This window comes from Leuciscus leuciscus (assembly GCF_965113295.1).
Source record: "Leuciscus leuciscus genome assembly, chromosome: 13".
Taxonomy (NCBI): domain Eukaryota; kingdom Metazoa; phylum Chordata; class Actinopteri; order Cypriniformes; family Leuciscidae; genus Leuciscus; species Leuciscus leuciscus.
In genome coordinates this window covers 6746021-6773008 of record NC_138737.1, presented here as the reverse complement: position 1 = coordinate 6773008, position 26988 = coordinate 6746021, and the positions used below count along the sequence as shown (strand labels likewise).

The 26988-nt window shown below is 37.4% G+C and overlaps 2 protein-coding genes and 1 long non-coding RNA gene across 4 annotated transcripts; 2 read left to right on the top strand and 1 right to left on the bottom strand.

The window, feature by feature from the left end:
* Nucleotides 1–380: 380 nt before the first annotated feature.
* Nucleotides 381–20895, top strand: dennd2c (DENN/MADD domain containing 2C). Of its 2 annotated transcripts, none has more exons than XM_082189140.1 (19): nucleotides 381–776; nucleotides 2788–3837; nucleotides 6360–6484; nucleotides 7605–7717; nucleotides 8188–8355; nucleotides 11250–11322; nucleotides 11407–11451; nucleotides 11581–11768; nucleotides 12165–12274; nucleotides 12358–12427; nucleotides 14134–14211; nucleotides 14315–14455; nucleotides 15148–15296; nucleotides 15390–15567; nucleotides 16831–16872; nucleotides 18287–18395; nucleotides 19638–19880; nucleotides 19975–20061; nucleotides 20156–20895. In XM_082189140.1, the coding sequence occupies exons 2-19, from the start codon at nucleotides 2963–2965 to the stop codon at nucleotides 20185–20187; spliced, it is 2826 nt and encodes a 941-aa protein (XP_082045266.1). In that variant the 5' UTR covers nucleotides 381–776; nucleotides 2788–2962; the 3' UTR covers nucleotides 20188–20895. The 2 variants fall into 2 exon arrangements, with proteins under 2 accessions (XP_082045266.1, XP_082045265.1); XM_082189139.1 differs by having other exon boundaries at nucleotides 381–780.
* Nucleotides 20896–21409: 514 nt separating this feature from the next.
* On the bottom strand, nucleotides 21410–22339 carry LOC309513387. Its single transcript, XR_014211431.1, has 2 exons — nucleotides 22218–22339; nucleotides 21410–22181 (listed from the first exon to the last, which is right to left on the bottom strand). It is a non-coding gene; the product is annotated as an uncharacterized lncRNA (long non-coding RNA).
* A 135-nt stretch (nucleotides 22340–22474) lies between these two features.
* bcas2 (BCAS2 pre-mRNA processing factor) lies at nucleotides 22475–26446 on the top strand. Its single transcript, XM_082189184.1, has 7 exons — nucleotides 22475–22631; nucleotides 22860–22952; nucleotides 23039–23109; nucleotides 24572–24733; nucleotides 25205–25255; nucleotides 25728–25808; nucleotides 25892–26446. Exons 1-7 carry the CDS (start codon nucleotides 22539–22541, stop codon nucleotides 26016–26018), a joined length of 678 nt encoding a protein of 225 aa, XP_082045310.1. The 5' UTR covers nucleotides 22475–22538; the 3' UTR covers nucleotides 26019–26446.
* Nucleotides 26447–26988: the final 542 nt, after the last annotated feature.

The following is a 26988-nucleotide window of genomic DNA, read 5'->3' as shown; positions in this document are numbered from 1 at the left end:
TGTATGACTACATAATGTGTATTATGAAATTGAATTAGCTATTTTAAACATGAATATATTATTATTATATAAAATCACACGATGGATTACAATACAATGTCATATTTTCTCTTCTTATGCATAATGCCCATAATTCATAATAATCAATAGTTCAATTCTTCAATGCTTTGTGGGCAAAACTGTTCCTGAAAATTTTTTGCCAATGCATTTTAACATACACTAAAGCACTTGTGCTAACATATATGTCCCTCAAGTTACTAAGCAGTTAAAACAATAGAATCAAAGTAGCATTTCCGTTTCAAGTAAGTCTTGCCTGAACGAGTCGCTTGTAGTAACCAGGAAGACACATTGGTCATTTTATGAAGACACTTTTATTGCAGCACCAGTTCGTGAGCTGATTCATCCACTCAGAGGAACCGAAGCTCAGAGGGGGAACTGACAGCACAGGAGGAGCAGGATTACACGAACACATCCATACACTCTTTAAGGAACACCGATAACAGTTTCTTTCGGGAATATAAACAACACTAGGCATTACATTGTTGGCAGGAATTATCTGTTACTTTGTGACCCGTTGTTTACTCGCTGTGAAAGTGAATGGATACAAAGTTTCTCTCGAGGAAGTATTTAGCCGACTGGCTAACCAGCCGTGAAATATGAAGACTTATGCTCCACAACAGAGTTACAGACTCAGTATTTACTCGAAATGAGCTCTCATGAGAACATTTATTTCGGTTTATTTCAGTCGAACATATGTGTTGTGCGGACAAGTTTGCGTAAGTAAGTTAATGTTTCTTCATAACAAAAGATCTGAACTGGCTGACAAGAAAGAGCTGGGTCGCTGCTTTTATTTAGGATATTTGTTTTATTATATTAAATTTAATACAATTTTAAAAAGTATTTATTGTTTTTATTTAATTTGAAACTTTATTTTCATTAATACATTTTATTTTACTTTATTATTTTCTTGTATTTTTATATTTTATTTTTCGTACCTGATTTTAGAGCCTTTAATAATAAATTCTGTTTTTTTCTTCCTTTGTTTAATTGATTATTTAAATGTACTTATAGACACCTTTTATTTACATTTATGCCGAAGTCTACCTTTCACGTAAATATGCTTATCAAAATTGTATTTATTCATGTTGGACAAAGTCGAAATCTTCTGCCTTTCTCTTTTCGCTTGGGTGAAAATATCTATAGTATTGACACCATAGTTGAGTTATTTATGAACTTCTATAACTCAATGAGTTGGGCAGTATTTGACAGAATGTTTTGTATTATAGACATGATTATGTTTAGTTTTGACAGTGATCTCGCTCACTTTCTCACCCTCTTAATAAACCCCACCCAGAAGCATGTCCCCTCATGCACAAGCACCTGGGGTGGTTGGACCACCTGTCAAAAGTAATATTATAGTTTATTTATGTCTTGATTGCCTACCATTTGAGGGCTGGGGTAATACTAGTGTCTGGTTGATGTTGGCATTGTAGGGGTGTTTTGTGTATGTCTGCGGTTGTTGATGACTCTTTTGATCACCAAACCCCAAATGCGGAGCTTCGTTGGCGTGCGGTGGCATATATGGAAGCAGGTGGCTTGGAAAAAAAGAGACTTTGTTGTTGTGGGTTTGGTGCTGGGAATGTCATGAGAAGTTCCTCCTAACATGCAGTCGGGAAGTTTTAAGTCTGGATGATTGGAGTTAAACTCCGCAAGTTGTAATTAACCATTAATGTAGGCCGTCCAAACCTACACAGACCATCTGCACCATTTCAGACTATGCGTCTGTGAACTTTGCCAGGTTATGTTTCATACCAGACCTCTTGAGTCACAAAAAAACTAGCATGGAAATACTACACCAGATTAAATGAGTAAAATCATCGTTATGGACATTCTGCTGATCCGATCTTCCTGTTAATCAGGAAACACGGGCCTTCCTGCACACGCTTGCAGACACAAGTGGGTCAGTAGATGTGATGATCCTGTAAGGGGGATGGGATCTGGCTCGAATCATGGAGAGATTCCAGTTCGTACGTTAGATGTAGGTCATCCAGAACAAAGGCATAATTTTTGGGCCCGGCTGATCAAATGTGGTCAATATACCAAATTATTATGTCGTTCAGTCCCAGTGCCAAGGAATTTCAGCATGTCCTCACTCTCAGCGTAATGTGCAACGTGTCCAAAACACTTTGGCCGCAGATGAGGGCTTGTGTTAAAGCTGCCAGATCCATCCCGGCTACAGTAGACGCAGGAAAGAGGAATTTCAAGTGGCCTCTTTTTATTGTCAATTTGGTGCATAGACACCAGCGTTTATTAACGTGCATGAAATTGTGCATATTTTCCTCATTGATGTGTTGACCACTTGTTCTTGTACCACAAAGAAGGCCCTTCTATTATGTGCACATGGATGTGGAAATACTTGGAATGCCTGTCCTTTTCGTGCCGTGGCTGAAAGAAGCTTTTGGAGAGGAGTGAAATTGAATTGCATTATGCTCAAGTGTGTTAATGCATGGCAGTGCTTTGGACGGGCCCAGCTGGAGAGGGTGGGAGTGGGGGTGGTGGGTGTTCCTGGGGATAGAGGCCTCTACAATGCTTTGTCTTCTCCCATGTTCCTGTCGTTGTCAGTCTCCTCTTTGTTAGGGTTTTTATTTTTGGTTTCAGTGCTGACCTTGACAGTGACTATCTTTGGTTTCCTGCATTTATGCAGCATGCAGAGACCATCACTTTTTGTGTTTGCAAAATGTGCTTGTCAGTTGAACTCACTTGTGTTTCCCCCCCCCCCCTTTGCAGTCTCTTAAGTGAAGGAAGAATGGCAGAGGAACTGAAGACATAGCTGTGCTACAGGAAAGAGGTTCTTCTGTGAACTTTATTAACTTATTTGCACCGCAAAGGAAGGGGTTCTTCCTTGATAGGCTTGCTGTTGCAATGCCAGACAGCCCTTCATTGTGACGGCATCCTCGTCGTCATGCTGGCTCCTAGAGTGGACCTTAGAAAAAGAGGGGGGAATGTCACCACAGGAGGACCAGGAGGGAAGACGGCGGCAACAGCAGCATGGCCACTCTCGCGAGAGCCTGGAGTCAACATCAAGCAGAAAATCTCCCAATGGGAGGGACTCAGTCAGCAGGAGGACGTCCGGAGTGGAAAAGTTCAGACCCAGCGGACTCTTGCTTCTCGTAGGCTTTCAGGGGACCTTCTTGGAAATGGACTTGAATGCAATGAAGGAGGTCGTAACAAAGTGACTGTATCAAAAAGCCTGGGTTTGGATTTCAGAGAAAACCATATGACTTTAAGACCGGTTACAAGTGAAATCCAGTCAGATTTCCCAAGAAATCACACGCATTTGGATAAATTTGTAACATCAACTCCTGCAACTAAGTCTTTAAGCACTGTAACCCAAGTTCAAGTGACTAAACCGAATGTTAAAAGCAATAATTTTAAGTCAAACCATTTCCCAGATGTCGAAATTTCATCTCTACCTCAGTGTGCAGATGATCCAGAGGCGTTGCTGCCTCCAGGGAACTTTTACACCTCCAGGGGTTTCTGGAAACGACTGGATGCAGATGAATCTTTCTGGGAGAGAGAGAAAGATTCCTCAATGGTGACTAAGTGTCTTGGTGAAATTGGACCTTCTTCCCCTCCACCTAAACCACAGCGCACATTCCAATACAAGGGTGCGAGCAGTCCACCCGGCCAATGGATTCAATTGGAGAACCAGACTCCAACAGTCGGCAAATCGGATCAAGTCCGGAAACATGACATCATATTAAAGCCACCCAGCTGTCCACCACCTCCTTGTCCAGTCAACACTTTCAACGGGTTTTCCAGAAACAGAAAGAACAGGTGAATATTTTTCCCGCAGTGCGGATCACATTACACAGTTAATCCCAAACATAAAAAAGGAAATGGAGTTTTTTATGTGCAGCACCCAACAATTGACAGTACTTTTAACTCAATTTCTTATTCATGAATATATCTTGTCAGATGTTGCATTTAATATATTTAGGTAATCACTTAGAAAAACATTACAATATTTAGAATATGTTCTAACTTCTAACAGTTCTTTTCATTGATGCTTTTATTGTTGTTTTTTGGGAAGGTTACTTGCAGGCATGTATACAACAAAGTAATCATAGAGGTTACAAGTTCCTAGTCACAGTTCCTTGCATATTACGTAAAGTATAAAGAAGAGGGAGGGAGGGTGACAAAAATGAAATACAAAAAAAGTGTAAGATCAAAATCATTGTTATGTGCATCCAGAACTCATCCCAAAGTCTCTAACACCATTTATTCTAACTGAGCATAGATTCATATGATTCTAATTCCAAACCAAGTCTAACTGAAGAATCATTTTTGAGTTTTGGTTTAGAAATTTCAGTTTTGGACAAGTATTTTAATTTTCGCTGTCATACCATCCAATGATTTGTTAAATAATTGGGTTAATAAAAAGTCAAATGCCAGAAACTAGATGACTGAACAACCCCCTTATGTAATTATATTGTACAAAACAGGTCGATAACCCCTTTATAAATAGCGTTTGGCTGGTTATCAAAACCTGTTAAACCTGGTCGCAAATGATATATCCTAACGAACAATAGGTGTTGGCCCAAACGTTCTCATACTGACATGCCTCAGTTTGATTGATAGCTCAAATCATGTGGAATGTTGAGAGAGGTGTGCTGTTTCTTTTCCAAGTAACCAGATTAAAAAAATCCCATAGATTTATATTGAAGGTCCCAAGCCAAAACGAAGCAACCACATAGCAACATGCTAAAAACCAGCAAAGTCCCTTTCGAGAAAATATTTGCAATGCCTCTTGGCAGCTATTTCGGTCATCTATTTGAATGGGCAAATCCTAAAATCTCAAAAAACACTTGCAATAGTCATATTTAAATAACTGACTTTAAAATCTGACATGAACTGTCACATAAATGTCGTTTCTTACGCTCAAATAGCATTAAACAATCTATTTCTGGCTGGACCAGCCAATGCGCATGTGCAGTCCTAAGCGTGAGTCTCAGAACACTGGCTGTTTCTATGGCAACTGGAGCGTCTGAAGGCAGCTGCAGTGAATTTACCGATTGGCTCTTTTATTAAGATGGTGGACTTACTCTACCTTATTGTCCATTGCGCTTTCTCCCATTCATAGTAATATGAGTGCACCATCTTGGTATATATAAAGTCTTTTGCTGCATCCCAATTCGTCTACTTATACTATGCCTTAAAAATATGTACTGTTTTTGTGAAGAAAAAGTTCATACTTTTTAGACTAGGCAAGCTTTGGGACAAACTACTGCGTCATCATGGCATCTTTAATGGACAGCACTGTTGCTTAGTTACATCCATCCTGTCACCATTTAAATTGTCCTGTCAATCATCTCGTCACAGTTAAAATCCTCAACATTCAATTTAATTTAATTTCCTACCTTTGCGAAGTGAAATATAGTAGCACGTTGATCTGCCAGTCGTGGGTCTTTCATGCAGAGACTCTATCTCATGTGTTTACAATTTGCATAATGATGCATTCGAAATAATGTGGATAATATTGAATAAATATATTTTCGTCCAATTAGATACTGATTATTAATCACTCAAAACCCCTTTATCTAATCCTCTTTACATAACCGTCTGACTCGCACATCCACCGTGTTTGTAGTTTTAATCGAATCTAACCGGAAAATGTAGACCACTGGGTTTCTTTGGAATACTCATTTCAACATATTATGATTTGGAACACACTTATTTTAATTTTGAATACTTTTTAGAACAGATAGAATGCGACTTGGGACACAGCATTTGAAACCATTTAGAACACATTAGCAATTGCATAGCAATGACATGGTAACCACTTACAACACTCTAGAATTATTCATGTGTAATCACTGCACAATTTCTAAAGAAAATGTAAAATTCTACTTCTTGTAATTGTTTATTTCATACTTTGAGTTGGACAGCTTTGTGTCAGAGGACAGTGAGGAGAGTTTAACTGTGAGTGGGTGATAGTTTAGCTGTCTGGCCTCGTCCCCAGCTGTGATGTCAGCTGTACTTTGGCAGAATCGCAGCCCATTGTCCACATTTGGCCTACTTCTGTTTCTGCAAAGATTGCAGTGGTCACGCAAGGGTTTTCTGAACACTCCTATGGTCATACTGTTGAGTTGACTCCTTCCTCTAATTGTTTTTTCTTCTTGATCATTTAGAACCATTCAAGCCATAATATATCACATCTATATCATGTCTATTTTAACTGTGATGTGCATTCTAGTGCATTCCTTTTTTGATTACTGGTTACCCTTTATGAAAGACCCAAAACCTGTTGTTAGATTACAGTACAGGGACTGTTCCTATCTTGATCCTCTTCTCCACAGGAAGTCGTTTGAGTTTGAGGATGTGGTACGGCTGTCAGCCCAACAGGCCTCTAGAGTGAAGGAGGGCCGCCGTTCGGGTCTTTTCCACGCCCTGTCTGAAGACAGCATCTATGAGGACATCATCTGTGAGTGATTCTGAGAATCCCAAGACACATGTCATTGATCAGATATTATTGTGAAGTACGATTGAAAAATATGTCTGCATGAAATGAAAATCTCATCTTGATATAGCCTAATAATTTTTTTCTCATACACTATTATTGGAAAGTTTGGGGTCTTTGGGGATGTTTTCTTTTGAAAGAAATTACATTGTATTCAGCTTTGCATCACAGGAAAAAAATTAATTTTAAAAGGTATAGAAAACAATTATATTCAATTGTAATAATTTTTCAATATATTACTGTTGTTACTGTATTTTTGATCAAATAAATGCAGCATTGTTGAGCATATAAGACTTCTTTCAGTTTAAAATAAAATAAAAATCTTACTGATCCCAAACTATAAAATGGAAGTGATATTGGTATTGTTCTATTTTTAGTGGTGAATCCCCTCTCAAAACTCTTGCAGCTTAAATTAATTTCCTTGAAAGCATCGCCACTACAGCCATACACAGTCAGTGGTCTTTTGCATCCCAGACAGCTGCATTGTCTTTGAAAGCAAGAAGGCTTCTTATGTATAGTAAACACCCCCTAAGAAACAAGCCTAATTATAGAGGGCTTCCTTAAGACAGACAACCCACAACTAGTTGATTTTAAAAACATGTTTGGCACATTCCTAATTGTATTGGAGCCAGCGTAGAGAACACAAAATGTTTTTTGCATTTTTTAAAATTATAATAGTAGTGTCTTTGGTTACACTTTATTTTGATGGTCCTTTTTAGACACTGTCCTAACTTTAAGTAACTTTACAACAACATGTTAACTTACTCTAGTAACCCGAACCCTAACCTAACAGTCTACTAAGAGGCTACTACAGTCTAGTAGTAGCCTGTTAGTAGACTGTTAGGTTAGGGTTCGGGTTACTAGAGTAAGTTAACATGTTGTTGTAAAGTTACTTAAAGTCAGTAGAATGTCTGTTGGGGGAGCATCAACATAAAGTGTCAGCAGATATTAAGCAGACAGTCTACTAATACTCTAATGACTGCTAGTTGACATGGAGTTACAAAGTTACTTATAGTTAGTTGAATGTCAAAAGTAGACCATTGAAATAAAGTGTTACTGTGTTGTTCCAACCAATCTTTTACAGCGGATATGCCGAAAGAGAACCCATATGAAGACATCAAACTTTCTCCCATGTGTTTACCTATAAGACGGCCACGAAACTACACAATTGGACAGAGAGAGAGTCCACACCTCAAGGTGACTGTCATTTTAAATGCAGAAATTGTTTTATCAGTTTCCACCAAAAACATTTTAGCTGCAAATCCGCATATTAGAATGATTTCTGAAGGATCATGTGACACTGAAGACTGGAGTAGTGATGCTGAAAATTCAGTTTTGCATCACAGTAATAAATTAATTTTAAAGCATATACAAACATTCTTTTAAATTGTAAAAATATCTCACAATATTAATCTTTTAATGTATTTTTCATCAAATAAATACAGCTTTGGTGGCCATAAAATACTTATTTCTCTAAGCTAATAGACATAGACTGAAAGCTGGCTATACATTTAAATAGAAAACCCCTATTCCCTATTTTCAACCTTGCTGCCATTTAGTCCCACTATTTATTTCAATAAGAATAAGAAATTTTACATAAAGGCCACTGGCTAATTGTGTAACTAAACTGTCTGTTTTCTAATCCACTGTCTGTTACCTTTATGCAGCTCTCACCGAAGCCCTTCACACTATTACCTAATGGCGACATGCTGCATAAAATGGGACGGGAACGCAAAGAATCCGTAACATCACCTACACGTACCTCTGCTACAAACACTCCTAAATCATCAGCAGCCAAACCTGCTACTGCATACAAGACAAACCAGCAACCCCCGGTAAACCCACACGCACAAACATGCGCCTCAGACGTCATTAAACATTGCGCAACGTGCCTGCCGTCACCTGTTTCTCTGATTGTATGCGTGTGAACTTTAACCACACTTTTACATGACATAATCAATTCTTTAGTGTTTTATAAACAGAAGAAGCAGGAGCTGCACCCAAACGCTGATAATTATTTGATAGATAAACCACATTTCTCTAGCCTGTTTTGTCCCAAATCTCAAAATAAAAAAATAGCTGTGAATATAAGAAGAAAGAACCAGACATGAAACATGTATGAAAAACAGTCTAGATAGAAATGTCAGCTTTGGTGCTTGAAGAAAGAAGAGGGAAAGAGAGGGAGGAAGTGGTAAGGAGATGGATGGATGGTGGCAGGAAACGCTTCCTTTTGGAGCACGAGAGGTTGAAGATTATCATGAAGTGCCTGTGCATCAGCTATATTCAGCTTTGTGCTAGTATGATCCATATTGTTATTTTGGAAAGGCCAAATTCAGCAGGCCAAGGAAGGCAGCGTAGATGATGCTCACGGAGGAATGTTGTTTTAATAATGAGAGCGGGCATTTCATTTTTACATTCTTCCAACTTGCTGCGGCCCCCCTGACGGCCCCCATTTTGAAAACCCCGGTCCTAGACAACAACAACAACGACTAATGTTAGCATTATATTCTCTTGAATTTTGATATGGCCGACACACGACCAAAGAGACGACGTTCCGATGAACAAATAGCAAAGAGTACTAAGGGAAAAGGAGAAGGAACGTGCGAAGTCCCGAATTGACTTCGGAAAAGCCTTCGACTCGTTCATGACTGTTTCAGGAAGCACGGAAGGGAGGGGGAGGGGACGGTATGAGGAGGTGTACAATACTATATTTTTTTATATTTTTGCTGAGGAGCTGTGGGGTCAATGTTTTAAAATGGTCTTTTTGTTTTACAAAGAGATGTTAATTGAGGCATATTTTTCATTCATTTAAAAATTCTTTACTGATACTTTCTCACCCTTTGTTGACATTTGATTTTTGTTTGGTATCCTTTTCTTCTAACTTATAATTGTCCACATTTGTATGTCACATGCGTATCTCACAAAAAAAAAAAAGCCCTTAAATAATGAAAAAAAAGCCCTACTTTGCCTGGTTGTTGTTAACAACCTTGAAATTAGACTGTATCCTGTGATCATGGTGATTCATGTCTTTGAACTGAAACAGTAAACCTTCATGAACCCTCTCTTTTTTTCTTTCTGTGATGAATCAAAGTCATAACTTTTTCAGTTCTGTGCTCAAATACATGATCATATTGTTCACTGTTTTATCTTGCATTCTGCTACCTAGCAACCTAAAATCATCCTTCCGTGACTCAATTTGAAACTCACGTGGACGTCAAAGCAGCACATGACGCTTGCTTTGAGTGGTGCTTAAAGGGATAGTTCACCCAAAAATGAAAACTCTGTCATTCATTACTCTCCCTCATGTCATTCCAAACCTGTACGACTTTCTTTCATCTTCGGATCACAAATGAATCTTTTTTTTTGATGAAATATGAGAGATTTCTATCCCTCCATTGACAGCTACGCAACTTTTGACGCTTCAAAAAGTTCATAAAGAGATAAAACTAATCCATATGAATTGAGTGGTTTAGTCCAAATTTTCTCGACTCGATCACTTTATACGATGAACAGATTGAATTTAGACTTTATTCACATTTAAACATTGATCAACGAACACCTCAGTTGTGGTAAACAGAAGCTCAAGCATGTTCGCTTGACATGTGAGAACCAATGAGGTTCATTCTCGTGTTACGCAGCACGTTTGAACTTCAGCAAAGAGGTTTAGTTAAAGGTATAGCGGAGGATGTTTTACTTCCTGGTGGGTAGTCTAAACTATTGGTCCTCCTAATTGTCAATCATTCTGGTGAATCAATCAAACTTTTCAAAAAGTGGAGAGGGCGGGTCTTATCTAAAATTTGGAAAGATCCTCCGCTATACCTTTAAGCTTCTGTTTATGATCAATGTTTATATGTGAATAAAAGCCTGAACCAAATCTGGTCAACCATATAAAGCTATCGAGTCTCTTCAGAAAATTTGGACTAAACCGCTCAATTCATATGGATGAGTTTTACGATCTCTTCATGAACTTTTTGAAGGTAGTTGCGTAGGCTGTCTATGGAGGGACAGAACATCCTTATGGGTTTGGAACGACATGAGTGTGAGTAATTAATGTCAGAATTTTCTATTCTATCTAATTTTCTAGAACTATCCATTTAAAAAGGCCTTTACCATCTCCACACATGGAGAGCATTATGTTTTTATCTGGGGGGAAGCACCACCACACTGTTTCCGCTCATCATGGGCAAATGCCACCACCATGTGCTGTCTCACTGTGTGATGTGGGCAGACCGCTGTGGTCTCCATGACTATGAATCATAATTAGCATGTCATGTTCTGCTGACCAAAAGAGAATTACAGGTCTGACATACACATGTAGACGCAGGTCATTGTGACACATCAAGTCACATGATAATGTTTAAGCATCTTAGTTATACTTTTGTATATTGTTTGCATGCGTTTAATATTTTAAACATTAATTTGCAGGGATTCCATTGTAATATAAAATGTTGTTTATGCACACTACTGTTCAAAAGTTTTGGAATTTTATTTATAATTATGGGATATTATAATGTTGCAAAAGATTTCAATTCGATTCAAACAGTTATTTAAAATTGTAACTATTTCACAATATTTCTGTTTTACTGTATTTTTGATCAAATAAATGCAGTCTTGGTGTACATAAGATACTTTCCTTCAAAATTTGACCCGAAAGCTTTGAACTGTAGTGTAACCTGCAATAGTGTGAACAAAATCCTGAGGGATTATTATTTGTGTGTTTCTCATGTAGCTCGTAAACAGGATCCAAGAGATATTTGAAGCCAAAAGAGGAAGGAAACGAGTATGGGTGACGGCAACCAGAGGTGAGAAAGGATGCATGTTTTATATTTACCTGGTTTATCAAGAGAAAAAGTGTAATCAACCTGTAAATGTATGTTTTATGGCAGATGAATTGAGTGGAACAGAGAGTGATCCTGAGGAGAGCTCTAAAGGTCAGTGTCTCCCTCAGGCCTCGGCACAGGGAACTCTTGTTTGTTCAACTTTAACTTGTATATCAAACCAGTGAAGCAGTTTTTATAAACCCATCAATGCTGTTTACAATTTTTTTTTTTTTTTTGTAGATCGCTCCCAGCGCACAGTGTATGTTCAATCAACCTTAAAACGGCGTCCGGGTTACCGCACTTTAGAGAGGGACTTGATTCAGCTTCAACAGCAGCAACTTTTCCAGCAATTTGTTGTGGTGTCGCTTAGAAAAGGTTCCCCTGGAAACACGTACATCCCTGAGATTACACAACAGTTCCCTACAAAGGTAAAGAGACCTGATGACAAAATGACGTAACATTTCACTTTTACAATAGGATGTTTTTTGTGGAATGTGTGTTTCACCATTTTCTTTTAAAATAATTATTTTTTTAAGTATTGTTTATACCTTTTTATATTTATATATTACAATTAACATGTATTTTATATAAAATAATAAAATATATTAGAATAAAATTATTTACATTATCATTTTAAATAAATGTTAATTATAATATATAGTTATATATATTTATATATTATAATTCAAATGTATTTATTTTTTCAATTTATAAAAAAAAAAATATCAATTGTAATTATAAAACAAATTGAATGTATAAAAATGCAATTATTAAATATTTGATTTATATAAAACATAATTTTTCTGTCTTTATTTTGCATTTAGTTTGAGAAGTCTTCTCGTCTGTCTCGTGAGGCCGAAGATAGATTAAGGGCGATTCCCAAGTTTTGTTTTCCTGACTGTCATGACTGGTGTCCCTCTTCGGACCACACCAGGTAACATGCTGATATTAAACAGTTTTATGTTAGTTGGCCAACTAATTCACTCTTCTAAGACGATCTTTGATTATCACCCACAGTGAAACGTTTTCTTTTGTCCTGACGGGGGAGGACGGGAGTCGTTTATTCGGATACTGCCGCAAAATCCTGGTAAGTTTGTAAATGTGGTCATATTAATTCAACAGAAAAACATAATCTCACGTGGTCACCTTAATTCTTTTTCCAAACATGCGCATTCATCATGTCATTCCAAACCTCACATAAGGGGCTTTGGAACCTTTTCATAGTTCCTAGAACTAATGGCACTTTTTGGTGTGTTCGTACTGCAGGAACTGGAAACAAATTTAGCTCTAGGTACGCCTTTTGGGGGAAACTGCCGCAAACTGTACATACTTCATGTTCTTTTGAAAATCCAGCATTTAATCCTGATAAGCATTCATTGTCACAGTTGTAAACACAATGGCGTTGTTCTTCCATGAAGAGGTTTGGCGTCATGGCATCTTTGTTTCCAGCCAGAGTGTTAAAGTATGCAACACACATGTCTACTGGAAATCCTGTAGAATTCAACCAATCAGATGGCGACTTCGAAACTCGTGAAGTGTTTCCAGTTTTGTGTGCCATATGCATCAGACGTTCAGCCAACGGTCCGTGGTTGTGACGTCTGAGGCTGAGCCCAATACGAACTACCAGTGACTTAAAGGTATAGTGGAGGATTTTCCCGAATTTTAGAAAAGAACCGCCCTCTCCACTTTTTGAAAAAATGCACATGCGCAACACTCTACCTGCTCCCGAAAGGGAACGCCTATTAAACGACGGCTAGCATCGCTAATCATAGCTTACGTTAACTTTTACTAGCAGTGATTTTAAATGGATTTCTCCAAATAGCATGACAAACTTTACCTGTCGAGTAGAAACTTTGCGACTGAGGCATCAGTGGGAAGCCCAACCTGTGCTTTTAGCGCACGCCAGCGTGTGAAATATTCTCCCAAAAACACTCTGGTCTTGTTTCTTTCTTCAGAGGCCTTTCTTTCTTGTCATACAATTCGTAGACACTTTTTCTCTTGCGACCCTCAGACATTTTGAAAAAACTCGGTGAGAACGGCGAGCTTCAATGAATGGCTGAAACCGTAGCTCACCGTAGCTCAACCGTAGACAATTAGGAGGACCAATAGTCTTGATGATCCACCCGGAAAAAGAAAATCCTCCACTATACCTTTAAGTGTACGTTGATTGGTCGAACACATGCCATACGAAACACCATTTTTAAAAAGCTGTGCATACGCACACAGTTTATTCCACGATGGACATAAACAAGACATAAACATACAGAAAGCTTATGTTGACAGCATTTACCTGTTGCCTTTGTCTGAAGCGTTGTTCTTTTTTCAGCCTGGATGAGATGTAGCACCGCAAGTTGTCGTAGGAGATTTAGTCTCTTAGCCCTCCTTTTTTGCTTTTTCCATCGCATTACTTATAAGTCGACATTCCATCTCCATCGACACACAACAAAAACACAGCTCTGATCACGGCATCCTTTATTCTCCAGTTGTTGGCGTTGTTGAATGCCGCGCTTAACGTCGCGGTCGGCCAGCTCACGTCACTTCAGAGTTCCTACTGGTGTTGCGAATGAAACTGGGAAAATGGCCTTAGGGGAACATTTAGTTCTCGGGGAACCACCCTAGTGGCTAGAGCCTATAACTAAGTTCCTATAACTGCCCGGTGCGAAAGCCCCTATAAATCATCATGGAGGTTTGGAACAACATGAAGGTGAATAAATAATATTCAGTGAGAGTATATTGTGTATTCTCAGTGGTAAATATGCTCTAACCTTGACCATTATCCTGTGTGTTCTGCAGCCTGGTGGGAAGGGGAAGAGACTGCCTGAAGTTCACTGCATCATCAGCAGACTGGGCTGCTTTAATCTGTTCTCAAAGGTCAGGGGCATTTCTGAGACCAGATATGAATTTCCTGTTTGATCAGCACTAAATCCTTTTAGATTGATGCTGAAATGTAACTGCCTGAAATGTTTGGGAGTAGATCTTGGAGGAGGTGGAGAGGAGGAGAGAGATTTCTCCTGCTTTGGTTCATCCTTTCATGCACAGTGTCATGGAAGCTCCCTTCCCCGCTCCTGGACGCACCATCACTGTCAAGAGCTTCCTGCCAGGCTCTGGCAATGAGGTAAGGTATTGTTTAACTCTGCAAAGAATAGATTTTTATACGTTTAGTTTGATTTTTCTCTGAAACATTCTCAGAAAATATAGACTTTTAAAAACTTTCAAAATGTTTTGAATTTAGTTTGGTTATTTTTATTCCATAAAATATGATTGTGATGTTCTTGACATTAGTACTAGTTATAAAGGACATTTTGACAACTTGTTTTTTTGTAATTCATTTATTTTACAAATTAAGAAATTGGTGTAACACCTGTTAAGAATTATCATTAAAAACTTGTTTTTATGATGGTATCAGTAACATTTGTTATATTTTGTACTGATGCTTAAAATATTAAATAATTATTTTAATAAAATATAATCAATACTGATAGATAATTATATTAATTAATTAATTTTTAATTAATACATGTTTTTATTTATAGTTAAAAATATCAAAAAAAAATATTTCTGCAAATTCCATCAAGGGTTTTTAGGCACTTGACACATTCAAATATTTTTTTGCTTCATAAAAATGTTACAAAAAACAATATAGAGTCAAGGCTAATTCATATTATTTTATAAATTGTTGTTGTTATAGAATTTAGCCTTTTACGTAGAATTTCTTGCCTATTTTAAACCTTTTTAATCACTCAAATGTCAAGGAACAGGTTTGTCACAATATTTGTAGAATCACGTGTGTGTCTGTCGTATACGTAGGTTCTGACTCTGTGCAGGCCGGTGGATTCTCGTTTGGAGCACGTGGACTTTGAGAGTTTGCTGCAGTGTCTCAGTGTGACCAGACTCCTGCAGGTCTTTGCTTCTCTGCTGCTGGAGAGGAGGGTGATCTTCATCGCAGACAAGCTCAGGTACAGACCGCTACCCATGCTGAGACCCAAATATACCATTCTGAATGCCAACTAGAATTAAATTCGAACCTAACTCTCTTTGTCTCTGGCCAGTGTGTTATCCCGATGTGCTCACTCCGCCTTGGCACTACTGTATCCCTTCACATGGCAGCACACGTTTGTACCAGTGCTCCCTGTCAGCATGCTGGACATATGCTGCTCTCCCACTCCTTTTGTAATGGGGGCGCTGTCTCCATCCCTGCCTCAGGTGCTGGATATGCCCATCGAGGAGGTCAGTTGCCATATTTAAAGGGATAGCTCACCTAAAGATTAAAATTCAGTCATCATTTACTCAGCCTCAAGTCATTCCAAACCTGTATGAATTTCTTTCTTCTGCTGAACACAGAAGAAGATATTTTGTAGAATGTCGGTAACCAAATAGTTGACGGGCCCCATTGACTTGTAGTATGGAAAAAAGATACTATGGAAGTCAATGGGGCCCGTCAACTATTTGGTTACCGACATTCTACAAAATATCTTACATTTACATTTAGTCATTTAAGTGAGTCATTATTTATAAAGCGAGTCATCTTCTTTTGTGTTCAGCTGAAGAAAGAAATTCATACAGGTTTGGAATGACTTGAGGGTGAGGTTGAGACTTGAGTTTTTTTGGCACCAAAAATGTGACATTTTTTTGTGATAATTTCAACCCTCTTTCTGAGCTATATAGTAAGGATCTTTATTTAAATGATCTGTTATGATTGGCTACACTTTTGAACACTGAATAAGTGTAGATGTGCAAATATTGTTGATAATGTGTTCAGGGTTGACATCACAACCATTGATTTCTAGCCATTTTCTCATATTAGTTTCAGTAATTTGACTGGGTTATGAACTTTAGAGTGTTTTACTTCAGAAGAATAAAAACATTCATGTTTTACATGAACTTTTGGAACACAGACTGCCAGAAGGGGATTTTTTAGGACGCTGTCATGGATCCCATATACGATGCATCTAAACAACAGTGGAGAGCTCTGAGATTTGATTATGACCACGGCCGGAGTTTAACTTAATAACTGTCATGCCTTGAATTGTTTCCATTGTTTAACAGCTTGAAATTCCCCATGCCGGCAATAAAGTACTATTTGGCAGAGGTATAAAGTATTAAATCATATCTATAAGATGCTCCAAGTTTAGTATACTCTTCGACTTGGTGACAAAGTAGTACTTGTTTAGCATTTAAGGTGCTAAAATATGTGTTCTAAATAAAAATCTTCATAACTTCAAACCTTTTTAGTGAACACAAGACTGCATTTGTCTTGTTTTAAGAACCTGATGAACTTTAGAAAATTATACAAGCTTGCCATCTGAGGTTCCTGTCTGGTCCATATAGTGACTTTTATGTGATTGAATGCATAGGAGTTTTTTTTTAATGCTTTCTGTTTTGAAAGAATATGAAAGACACATACGTTTAACTTTGTACTAATGGGTTCTTGCATTCTGTTATCATTATGACCTTCCATCCTTCTTTTTTCATTTTGTCTCATTCTTTCAGGTGCTTATTGTGGATTTGGGTGCTGACAAGTTTGTCGTTCAGGTGTGTATGCAGGTTTTAGTTTTCTAAAACTACAAGGGTGTGTCCTTTTGAAAGTGTGTTTGTGAGGGTTTGGTCTGAAACTCAAGTCAGGGCCTGAGTAGCTGAACTTAATTGTCAGTCAAAGACATACATGTGGTGGTTTTAAGTGATCTTTTTGGCCACATTTACACTGTTAACAAAATCAAGATTTTTCCCCTCATACACTACCATTCAAAAGTTTGGGGTTGATAAGATTTTTTTTAAATGTTTTTTAAAGAAGTCTCTTACGATCACCAAGGTTGCATTTATTTGATCAAAAATACGGTAATACTGTAATATTGTGAAATATCATTAAATTTTTAAATGACTGTTTTCTATTTCAATATGTTTTAAAATAGCAAAGCTGAATTTTAAGCAGCCATTACTTCAGTCTTCAGTGAGCATGTTTAAACGCACATTCTTAACCCAATTAACCTTAATAAGCCAACAATACATGTAGTCCCGTAAATGCGTTACCTGTTTTCCTTTATCGGAGGAAGGTCATAACCGGCTTAAGCATAAACCGATAGACACAGCTGGATTTTTGCACCTTACTCCGAATTCTCCCAGAAAGTAAACACATTAACCTGCTTTATGTGGGCTTATTCACTTTTTTTTTTTAATTCTCAAAAATTACTAGTAAATGTCACAAATAATTACAAAGAAATGGCAAGTAACACATTGAAATGAAATTTTGAAGTAGAAAGACTAAAATAACAATTTTCTTGTAAAATGTACTTCAATAATATTTTATTTAAATCTTAATGAAATGAAATATCTTTATTTTCAGTGTTGAAGTGCACATGTGTGATATGTTACAGGAAAGCATCCTGTGGATTTAAGCCCATCCAGTCAGAGCGAGCATTTCACAGCAGGGGAGAAAATATATAGCAAGACATTATTAAAATCTGTCTCAAGAAATTAACAAAAGATTTCTTATTATTATCAATGTTGAAAACTGTTGTGCTGCTAAATATTTTTGTGGAAACTAATGATTATTTTTCAGTACTCTTTAATGAATAGAAAGTTTAAAAGTACAGCATTTATTTGAAATAGAAATCTTTTTCAACATTATAAATGTCTTTACTGCCACTTTTAATCAATTTAATGCTTCCTTGCTGAATAAATGTATTCATTTCTTTAAAAAAAATATTACCGACCCCAAAACTTGAACGGCAGTGTAAATCAGACACAGATCACATCTTTATTGCTGCATGCAGTAATACTTGATTCATTATATTTGGCTTTTAATTTCCACTTTCAGTTTCTAATTGCTGACAAATTGTTTTGTGAAATGCAATCATGTGCGACTCATCCATCTGGTCTCTATATCAATATTTGTTTCTTTCCTAAATTTGCTCTTACATTAATCTTTTCTTCCCTTCTGTTGTCCTAGCTTGGAGATGAGGACTGTATCTTACCTAGAAAGCTGCAGGCAGCGCTTCAGGAGATACTGGAGAACAGGGAGGAGATACTAGAACAAAACACAAGGGACAGAAAAGGAGGTTAGACCCATCACACGTGCCGTTATTCCCTTCACAGCCAAACCCAATGTTCAGTTTTAAACTGGTTTCACTGTGTGAATGAAGGTTTGGTCTGTTGTCTTGTTGTGTCAAATTAGTTGTTCATCTTTTGAAATCTATTGTCTTTACATTCATGATGTGATGAGTAACCAACCGTTAAACTAGGCCAGTGAGGTCGGGAACATGCCAACTAGTATCAATTCAGATGTATGTTTTGTTAAGCTGGCCCAATGGTAAACGGTCACTTGCTGGTTATACTGAATATTAAAGGACCAATGCAATGGCTTGATGAGCACAGTTTTCTTTCCTGTGTTGACATATTTCCTCTTAAAACAGGAAGGTTTAGGTCTCTTTGTTAAATAGACAATCATTTTTGACATTCTCATTCTAGAGAGCATTTGATTGAAGAACATTTGAATATGAACCAAAAACCAATTTTGTTTTCCTAGAAGGGGCATATAAACGGCCTTAAAGTTAATAGAGATGGGCTAAATGCCTCAAAAAACTGATTTTAAGTGTCTGTTTAAAGGCATTCAATTTGTAACTTTCTTTAGTGTGTAATGTTGCTGTTTTAGCATGAAAATCGTCTGCAAAGTTACAAAACACAAGTCAGTCCAAAGGGAGTTATTATCTATATGAGTAAAAGGACTGTTTCTGAACTCCCTTAAACTCCTCGATTGTAGTCATGAGTTTTCTTCTGGAAACGTACATGTCACAATATTCCTCATTTAAATAATTCCCATCCAAGGCTTAAGCAAAAAAGGCAGATGCCTGGTTGAGTTGCGTCAGTGGCATGTTGAAACTCAGTTATGGTAAGGGGTGTGACATTTCTGAAACACACTGGAAGAGGTTGACCAATCACAACACACTGGTCCAGCCGACCAATCAGAGCACATTGCACTTTACGGAAAGAAGGGCTTCATAGGGTCAAACTAAACAGGGCTACGTTTCCCATTGTAGAACCATTGCTACTAATGGACTCTGATAAACTTAGCTCACGATGCTTTTTTAAAAATGCAGTTCAGAGCATTACTGACAGACTGGGAAGAGATTCTGGGAAGAGAAAATTAATGTTTTTTTTAAATATTCAAGCATGAAAACTTATTCTAGTAGAGCCCAAAAACAAAGACTTTGAAAAAGGGCATAATAGATCCCCTTAAATGTTTTTGTTTTTTTTACGCTGTGCATTATCTTTGTCACATTGCGGTTTTATTTTCCTAACAGAGAAGTCAGACCTGAGCACTTTGGTGTCAGAGGCGTTCGTGTGGTTCTTTGTTGAGATGGTCGGACATTATTCTCTCTATATGAGCGACGTGGGACCCGGTGGGACCCGAGAGCTGCAGAGAGACGCTTTCAGGAAATCTCATCCTTCCCGAGGAGTGCGGCAGTTTCTTCAGCTCTTCATGGACACGCAGATGTTTGCTGGTTTCATTCATGACCGAGAGCTCAGAAAGGGAGGTGTTAAAGGTGAGAGAAGGAATATTCCTGGTTAAAGCTGTCATTTTTTAGGATGAACTGTTCCTTTAAGTAATGAGAGGAAAATGTTGTTGTTGTTTAACAGGGTTGTTTGAAGTGAGAGCTGCAGATTATTTGGATTCATATCCTGAACCTGAACCCAGTGGAGTCAATAAATTTCTCAAGGGGCTTGGTAAATCTTTTCCTGCTTTTCCATTTGTCTTGAATAAAAAGATGAAGACAGACTTATTTTTTGTTTTTTTACTCACAAATTTTTTTGTTTGCAGGGAATAAAATGAAATTTCTGCAGAAGAAATAGAGAACGGTGTCAGACCACAAGTATGTGCGGCCACATTTTTTTTTTTTTTTTTTTTTTTTAAAGCATGTGATGACTCAACCAGCATGTCAGTTCCTCTCCCGTAGCGAACACTCGAGGGTGGAGATGAGGTCAAGACTGCAATCAGCTTGTTCTGCCCTGAAAATTCTCCGGATCGGATTTGCCGCCCTGACACAAAAGAGGAAAAGACTGGAAATGAGTTTATAAGCACAAGGAACAAAGACAACTAAATTAGAACAAAGAGGAAAGGGAGGAGTCTGTCATGTTATTGTCATTTTGATAGATAAGGAAAAAACTGACTATGAATGCATAATAACAAGGTTTGGGTTAATGTCCATTTCAGATGTCTTACATGATTTTGTCTTTAATGTATTTTTTATTAAACCAGACAATAAGGTAAGCTTAAGTTTTAACCTTAAACCTTTTCCAACTGGAAACTTAGTTTAAAAGAAAATATGATGAAGGATATTCCCCTTTAATAATTAATTTATGATTCTTCATATGTACAGAAATGTCAAACATTTATTTTTTTGCCACATTTGCTTTTTGCGAAATATCAATGCAGATGTTTCATTTTATCAGAGGCTTTTACATTTTGTACAGTTTTTTTTCTTTTCTTTTGTAGACAAACTAGACTTTTTGTAACATTTGAAAATAAAAACATCTTTTAGATGCAGAGGTGGGCAGGCAGTGTGAATCAAACAATGTGATCTTGTTGTGGAAATTAGAAATGTGAATGAATGTCCAGCGAATGAGAATATCCAGAATGCATTGGTTTAAAATATGTAGTATATATAAACTTATAATTAAAGTGCAGTGTATTATTAAAACTAGCAGTTATGTGAATTTGGGGGCTACAAACTAATAGTTTCAGCCATTTGTCTTTGACATTACATGACTGCATTTGTTATTTAATAGTTTTGATTACTTTTCTATTATTTTTATCCCTTTCATGCATAGAGGTGACTACAGTGGACAGCTATTCAAAAAGCAATTTCTTGCTTATGCTTGGTTTTAGATTGCATAGTTGCACATCAACCCAAGTGTCAACCAAGACAGCAAACACTAGTGCATCATCTTATACACTGCCATCAAGTGGCAAGCAGTTGTATGTGGATTTTTTTTCCTCCAAACCAAGATGGCGCCAGAAAATCCATCCATTCCTTCTATAGCCTACGAGGAGACTCTTGCAGGAAAAAAAAAATTTTTGTTACAACACAAAGTAACATCTCTAAAGAGTCATATTATTGTTACATTTTTCAAGTATTCATTTTAGTATTAGATGAAATTCTGATTAATCATCTCTCCACTAAATTGGACATCATCACTAGCTATAATTCAGCTACAATTCAGACGGTTGTTCTTGGAAATACTTCATCTGCAGTAACATTTTTGGTTGTAAATAAATGTATTGGTGTAATTATAAGGTATTAAGCAGTTACATTTAAAAAGTGATTGATTACACAATGCATGCTACTTGTAATGCGTTACATTACTCGTTACATCAAAAAAGTAATCTGATTACGTAAAGCGGCGTTACCCTCAACACATTTCAGATGAGATTGAAAACACCTGATCGCTAGTTTTTCCCAGTCTGAAAACAAATAGTTCAATGTAGATTTCAGTATGAGGTTTTCTCAGAGAGGAGAGCTATGGTAGAAATTTGGCCATTGCTATCAATAAGATAATTATCAACTAATAGCTAAGGGAGCTAGAGTGGAGGGAGCATGAGCATTTTCTACTTGGAGACTGAGTTGGGTTTCCAGAGTTGTACCACCATCGGATCTTTAATTGAATCACATCCTCATGTTCTGATATCAAAGACATGCAATGTTCTACTTGAATGAAGTTCTTCTCCGTCCGCTGGTCGAACAGGAACATTGAAGCTGTATTATATTTTTTTTGTATGTATTTTATAGTTTTCACATGATTTTATATCATTTTATACATTGGTTTGTTAAATACACACAGTATTACTGTGTTACTATCTCTTCAGTTAAAACCAACGTTACCTGTGTTACCATCTCTTCAGTTAAAACCAAAAACGCATACTATCAAGTGGACATCTGAAAATCTATGTAAAATATGTGTAAAAAAGTTCAGATTTTGTTTTTCATGCCGCAATAAAATGACTTAGGAAAAAATCCTGACTAAGGTTGTCATAATTATTGCATGAATGGGTTAAACATAAAATAATAAAAACACATTGCAGTTGCGTCAAACTTCCGAAGTATATCCTCCGGTACACAACGGGGCGCTGATGTTCAGAAGTCATTCCATCCATCCATTCATAACAGAAGCAGAGCGCGAAGCGTGTGTTTGTAAAGGAAAGGATGGCTGGACCGGCTTCAGTCGCTGGTGATGTTTTTGTTGATGCTCTGCCGTATTTCGACCAGGGTTATGATGCTCCAGGGGTCAGAGAAGCCGTAAGTATACTGAATATTTACTCATGTTCGTTCTGTCTATTTAAAACGACGATAAATAAGTATTTGACCTGCTGGCGCAAGGCAGATAGCTAACGGCTGCGTCTATAACTAACGTTACCTTTGGTATTTAAATGAGACAGTTTGGCTGTTTAACCTTCTATTTTTCTGGTTATAGAATTACATTTATCTTTATTATGGGGGATATTAATCGGTTTTGATCAATTTCAGGCAGCTGCTTTGGTGGAAGAAGAGACAAGACGATACAGACCAACCAAGAACTATTTGAGTTACCTGCCCACACCAGATTTCTCTGCCTTTGAGGTACAAGAAAAAAAACCTTTCTGCTTCTATTTTGCCATAATCTACATGTTAACACCATAATTTTAGTGTTGTGTTGTTCTCATTAGACGGAGATCATAAGGAATGAGTTTGAAAGACTGGCTGCTCGTCAACCCATGGAGCTGCTCAGTATGAAGAGGTAAGTTTACTGAGCAAAACTTCTGTTTCAGGTCGTGAACTGTTGTCTTTGTGTCCTTCTTAAAGCGATAGTTCACCCCCAAAAAAATGTCTCGCCCTCATGTCGTTCCAAACCCGTAAAACTTTTGTTCATCTTCGGAACACAAATGGAAATCTTTTTGATGAAATCTGGGAGATTTTTGTCCCTTCGTCGACAGCTACGCAACTACCAATTTGACGTTTTAAAAAGTTCATAGCGATCCATACGATTTGAGCAGTTTAGTCCAAAATTTTATGAAGATACACGATTGCTTTATATGATGAACAAATTGAATTTAGGCTTTTATTCACATATAAACAACAATCAACAGACACATCACAGATCTGGTAAACGGAAGCTCACGCATGTTCACTTGACGTACGAGAACCAATGAGGTTCATTCTCGTGTTACGCAGCACGTTTGAGCTTCAGTAAGAACCAATGAGGTTCATTCTCGTGTTACGCAGCACGTTTGAGCTTCTGCAAGAACCAATGAGGTTCATTCTCGTGTTACGCAGCACGTTTGAGCTTCAGTAAGAACCAATGAGGTTCATTCTCGTGTTACACAGCACGTTTGAGCTTCAGCAAGACCCAATGAGGTTCATTCTCGTGTTACGCAGCACGTTTGAGCTTCTGCAAGAACCAATGAGGTTCATTCTTGTGTTACACAGCACGTTTGAGCTTCTGCAAGAACCAATGAGGTTCATTCTCGTGTTACACAGCACGTTTGAGCTTCTGCAAGAACCAATGAGGTTCATTCTCGTGTTACGCAGCACGTTTGAGCTTCAGCAAGACCCAATGAGGTTCATTCTCGTGTTACGCAGCACGTTTGAGCTTCAGCAAGACCCAATGAGGTTCATTCTCGTGTTACACAGCACGTTTGAGCTTCTGCAAGAACCACTGAGGTTCATTCTCGTGTTACACAGCACGTTTGAGCTTCCGCAAGAGGTTTGTTCTTGCGCATCTAGCATGTTCGGTTGAGCTCCTGTATATGTTTGCTGATCAATGTATGTGGATTAAAGGCTAAATTAAATCTGTTCATCATTTAAAGCGATTGAGTCTCTTCAGAAAATATGGATGAAACTACTAAATTCATATGAATTAGTTTTATGATCTCTTTATGAACTTTTTGGGAGGAGAAACTGCAGTAATATTGAAAGATTGTTACAGATCTGGAAGTCATTATTTTTTTACCCCAACAGTTTCATTATAAAAGGCTATTGTTGATAGCCAATTTCCTAGTGAAATATTACACTATACATTACCCTGCTATTGTGATCTATTGCACACATGTAAATAATGGAACTAGCTTCATTGTTGACAGCATACAAGTGCAGTGCAGATAGTTTCGAGTTCCCATACAGTAAAGAGCTCATCCAAATATTCTTTAAAAAGTATGGTGCTTGCTGTTATATCTTACATGCTTGTGATTTGTCTTTCCTAGATATGAGCTTCCTGCTCCATCGTCTGGGCAGAAGAATGACATCACGGCATGGCAGGAGAGTGTCAACAACTCCATGGCCCAGCTGGAGCACCAGGCAGTGCGCATTGAGAACCTTGACCTCATGGCCCAGTATGGAACTAATGCATGGAAGGTGTCTAACGAGTAAGTAGAGAGCACTGAGTCAGTCTATTCATGATGTGAACTCTTTATCAGAAATCTGTGAGGGAATATGATAAATTCTTTGTTTGACGACCTGTCAAAAAGTTCTGCAGTCTGCACAGTTTGACATGTTTCATTGAGTTATCACAAATAACACAATTGATTCCAAATATAACTTCGCAATATGCTTACAAAATCTTTAACAAATTTTGAATAATATTTGAATAAAGGGTGAAGATGTAAATTTTCCAAGGTTGGACATCACTTTTGGCCACTACTATACATCTGTGTTATATTGTTGGGGTTAAAGTCAGTTTTGAATACCATTTGCAGGTTCTAGAGTTTAATTAAAAAAGCTATTTAATTATTTTCGGGTGTGATTTATTATTAGAAACTGAAAGCAATTGTGAGGTTTATTTGTGCATTTGCTGGATTTAATGTCGATCGTAATTGTTTGTTCTCTCTTTGAAACAGTAACTTGGCCTTAATGATTGAAAATGCACAAAAGGAACTGCAGAAGGTTAGGTAAGTTGTAGGTCAAGACAATTTACTTTACATATGGATGTTGTGTATTGTGTTTGTGCACAAACTATTTAATTAGCTTTTTTAATTAATCGTAGGCCCTATTTACACCTGGTATTAAGATGCGTTTTGGTCGATCAGATCACAAGTGGACAACGCTAAATACAGCTTGGCTTTCAGAACATGTAAATTGCACAAGCTTATTTTGTCAATTAGATCGAAAGATCTGGAAAAGCCAATACATTTACCTGGCCATAGACCCTCCCCTTGAAGAAATCAGGACTGAAGTGGTTGTAAGTGGACAACAGAGACGGATTAAAATACTAGGTGTAAATGGGAATGTGTGTCTACTTGTGATCCGATCGACCAAAATGCATCTTAATACCAGGTGTAAACAGGGCCTTAATATTAAGCTGTTGCCCATTAACAGGTTTATAGTAATTTTCCCCCCAATCTGCTTCTGTTCTCATTCCAGAAAGCAGATACAGGATCTGAACTGGCAGCGGAAAAATGACCAGCTGGCTGGAGGAGCAAAACTGCGAGAACTTGAGTCAAAGTCAGTACTTCATTTATGTTACAAAATATTTTATGAGCAAATCTAAATGCATTTAGTTGACGTTTCTGCTTGTATTTCTGCAGCTGGGTGTCCCTCGTTAGTAAGAACTATGAGATTGAGCGAGCCATCGTTCAGCTGGAGAATGAAGTGGCACAGATGAAACAGCAACAGGGCGATGAGAACAAAGAGAATATTCGACAGGACTTTTAAAAGATGAAAACAGTTTAACAGCATCTTGAAACTGTGCCGACTTTGCTAAAGCAAATGATCACCAAAGTGTGACATTGTGTTTTTTAATGATCACTTTGTTCTGTTTTCCTGATGAACAGGGGAAATAGTCTTTATAAAACACAAATGAGCAATAGTGTTGTGGTGCAAACAGGCTCTGCTGGTGTGTAGTTCATGATTTTGTACCAAAAGCAAAAAAGAAATAAATTTCAACTCTAGAGATGGGTAACTCACATTTGTGTTCACTATATACATAAAAATAGTTTTGCAATGCTCATGTGGCTGTATTGTCATTTATAATCTTTTTTTTGTTTTGTCTTATGTATGACTACCTGACGGACATTTAGTTGTCATGTTCTACTCTATTTGTAATATCTTTTTTTAAATACTCAATAAAATGCTGAAATAAGGCCTTGGATTGTTCATTTTCTCAGTCAACAAAACTCCTTGGGCTAAACGGCACACATTTGGTCTTGATTTGTCTTTTCATTCCTGTTTCATGTCATTCGAACAGACTGTAAAAGTAGTTGTAGGGACCTGTATTGGACAATGTAGTATAGTTAAAAAAATTTTTTTAATTTGGTGAAGTTTGGCTTATCTTTTGCTTTACCTAGAACATTTAACTTTTGTTTTGAGTTATTTCAATTTGTTCAAAGTAACTTTGTTGTAAACTTTTTATTTTATTTTTACATTTACATTGCAAGTTTGTTTACTTGCAATTAGTGGTCTGTTTGTGGGTCTTGAGGTATTTGTAATGTCTTGCTTAATTGGGTGTTTTTTCTTTGATCTTTTCCCAAAATACTGCACACAGCTTATTGGCTTGGCATGAAAAAATAATTTACTCTGAACTTTGGAGTCTAAAGTGATTAGAATGCAACTTGGTTGGTTACTAACTACTCCACCATCACGCTTTGGGACAATAATATTTTTATATTCCAATGTTTCTTCAGAA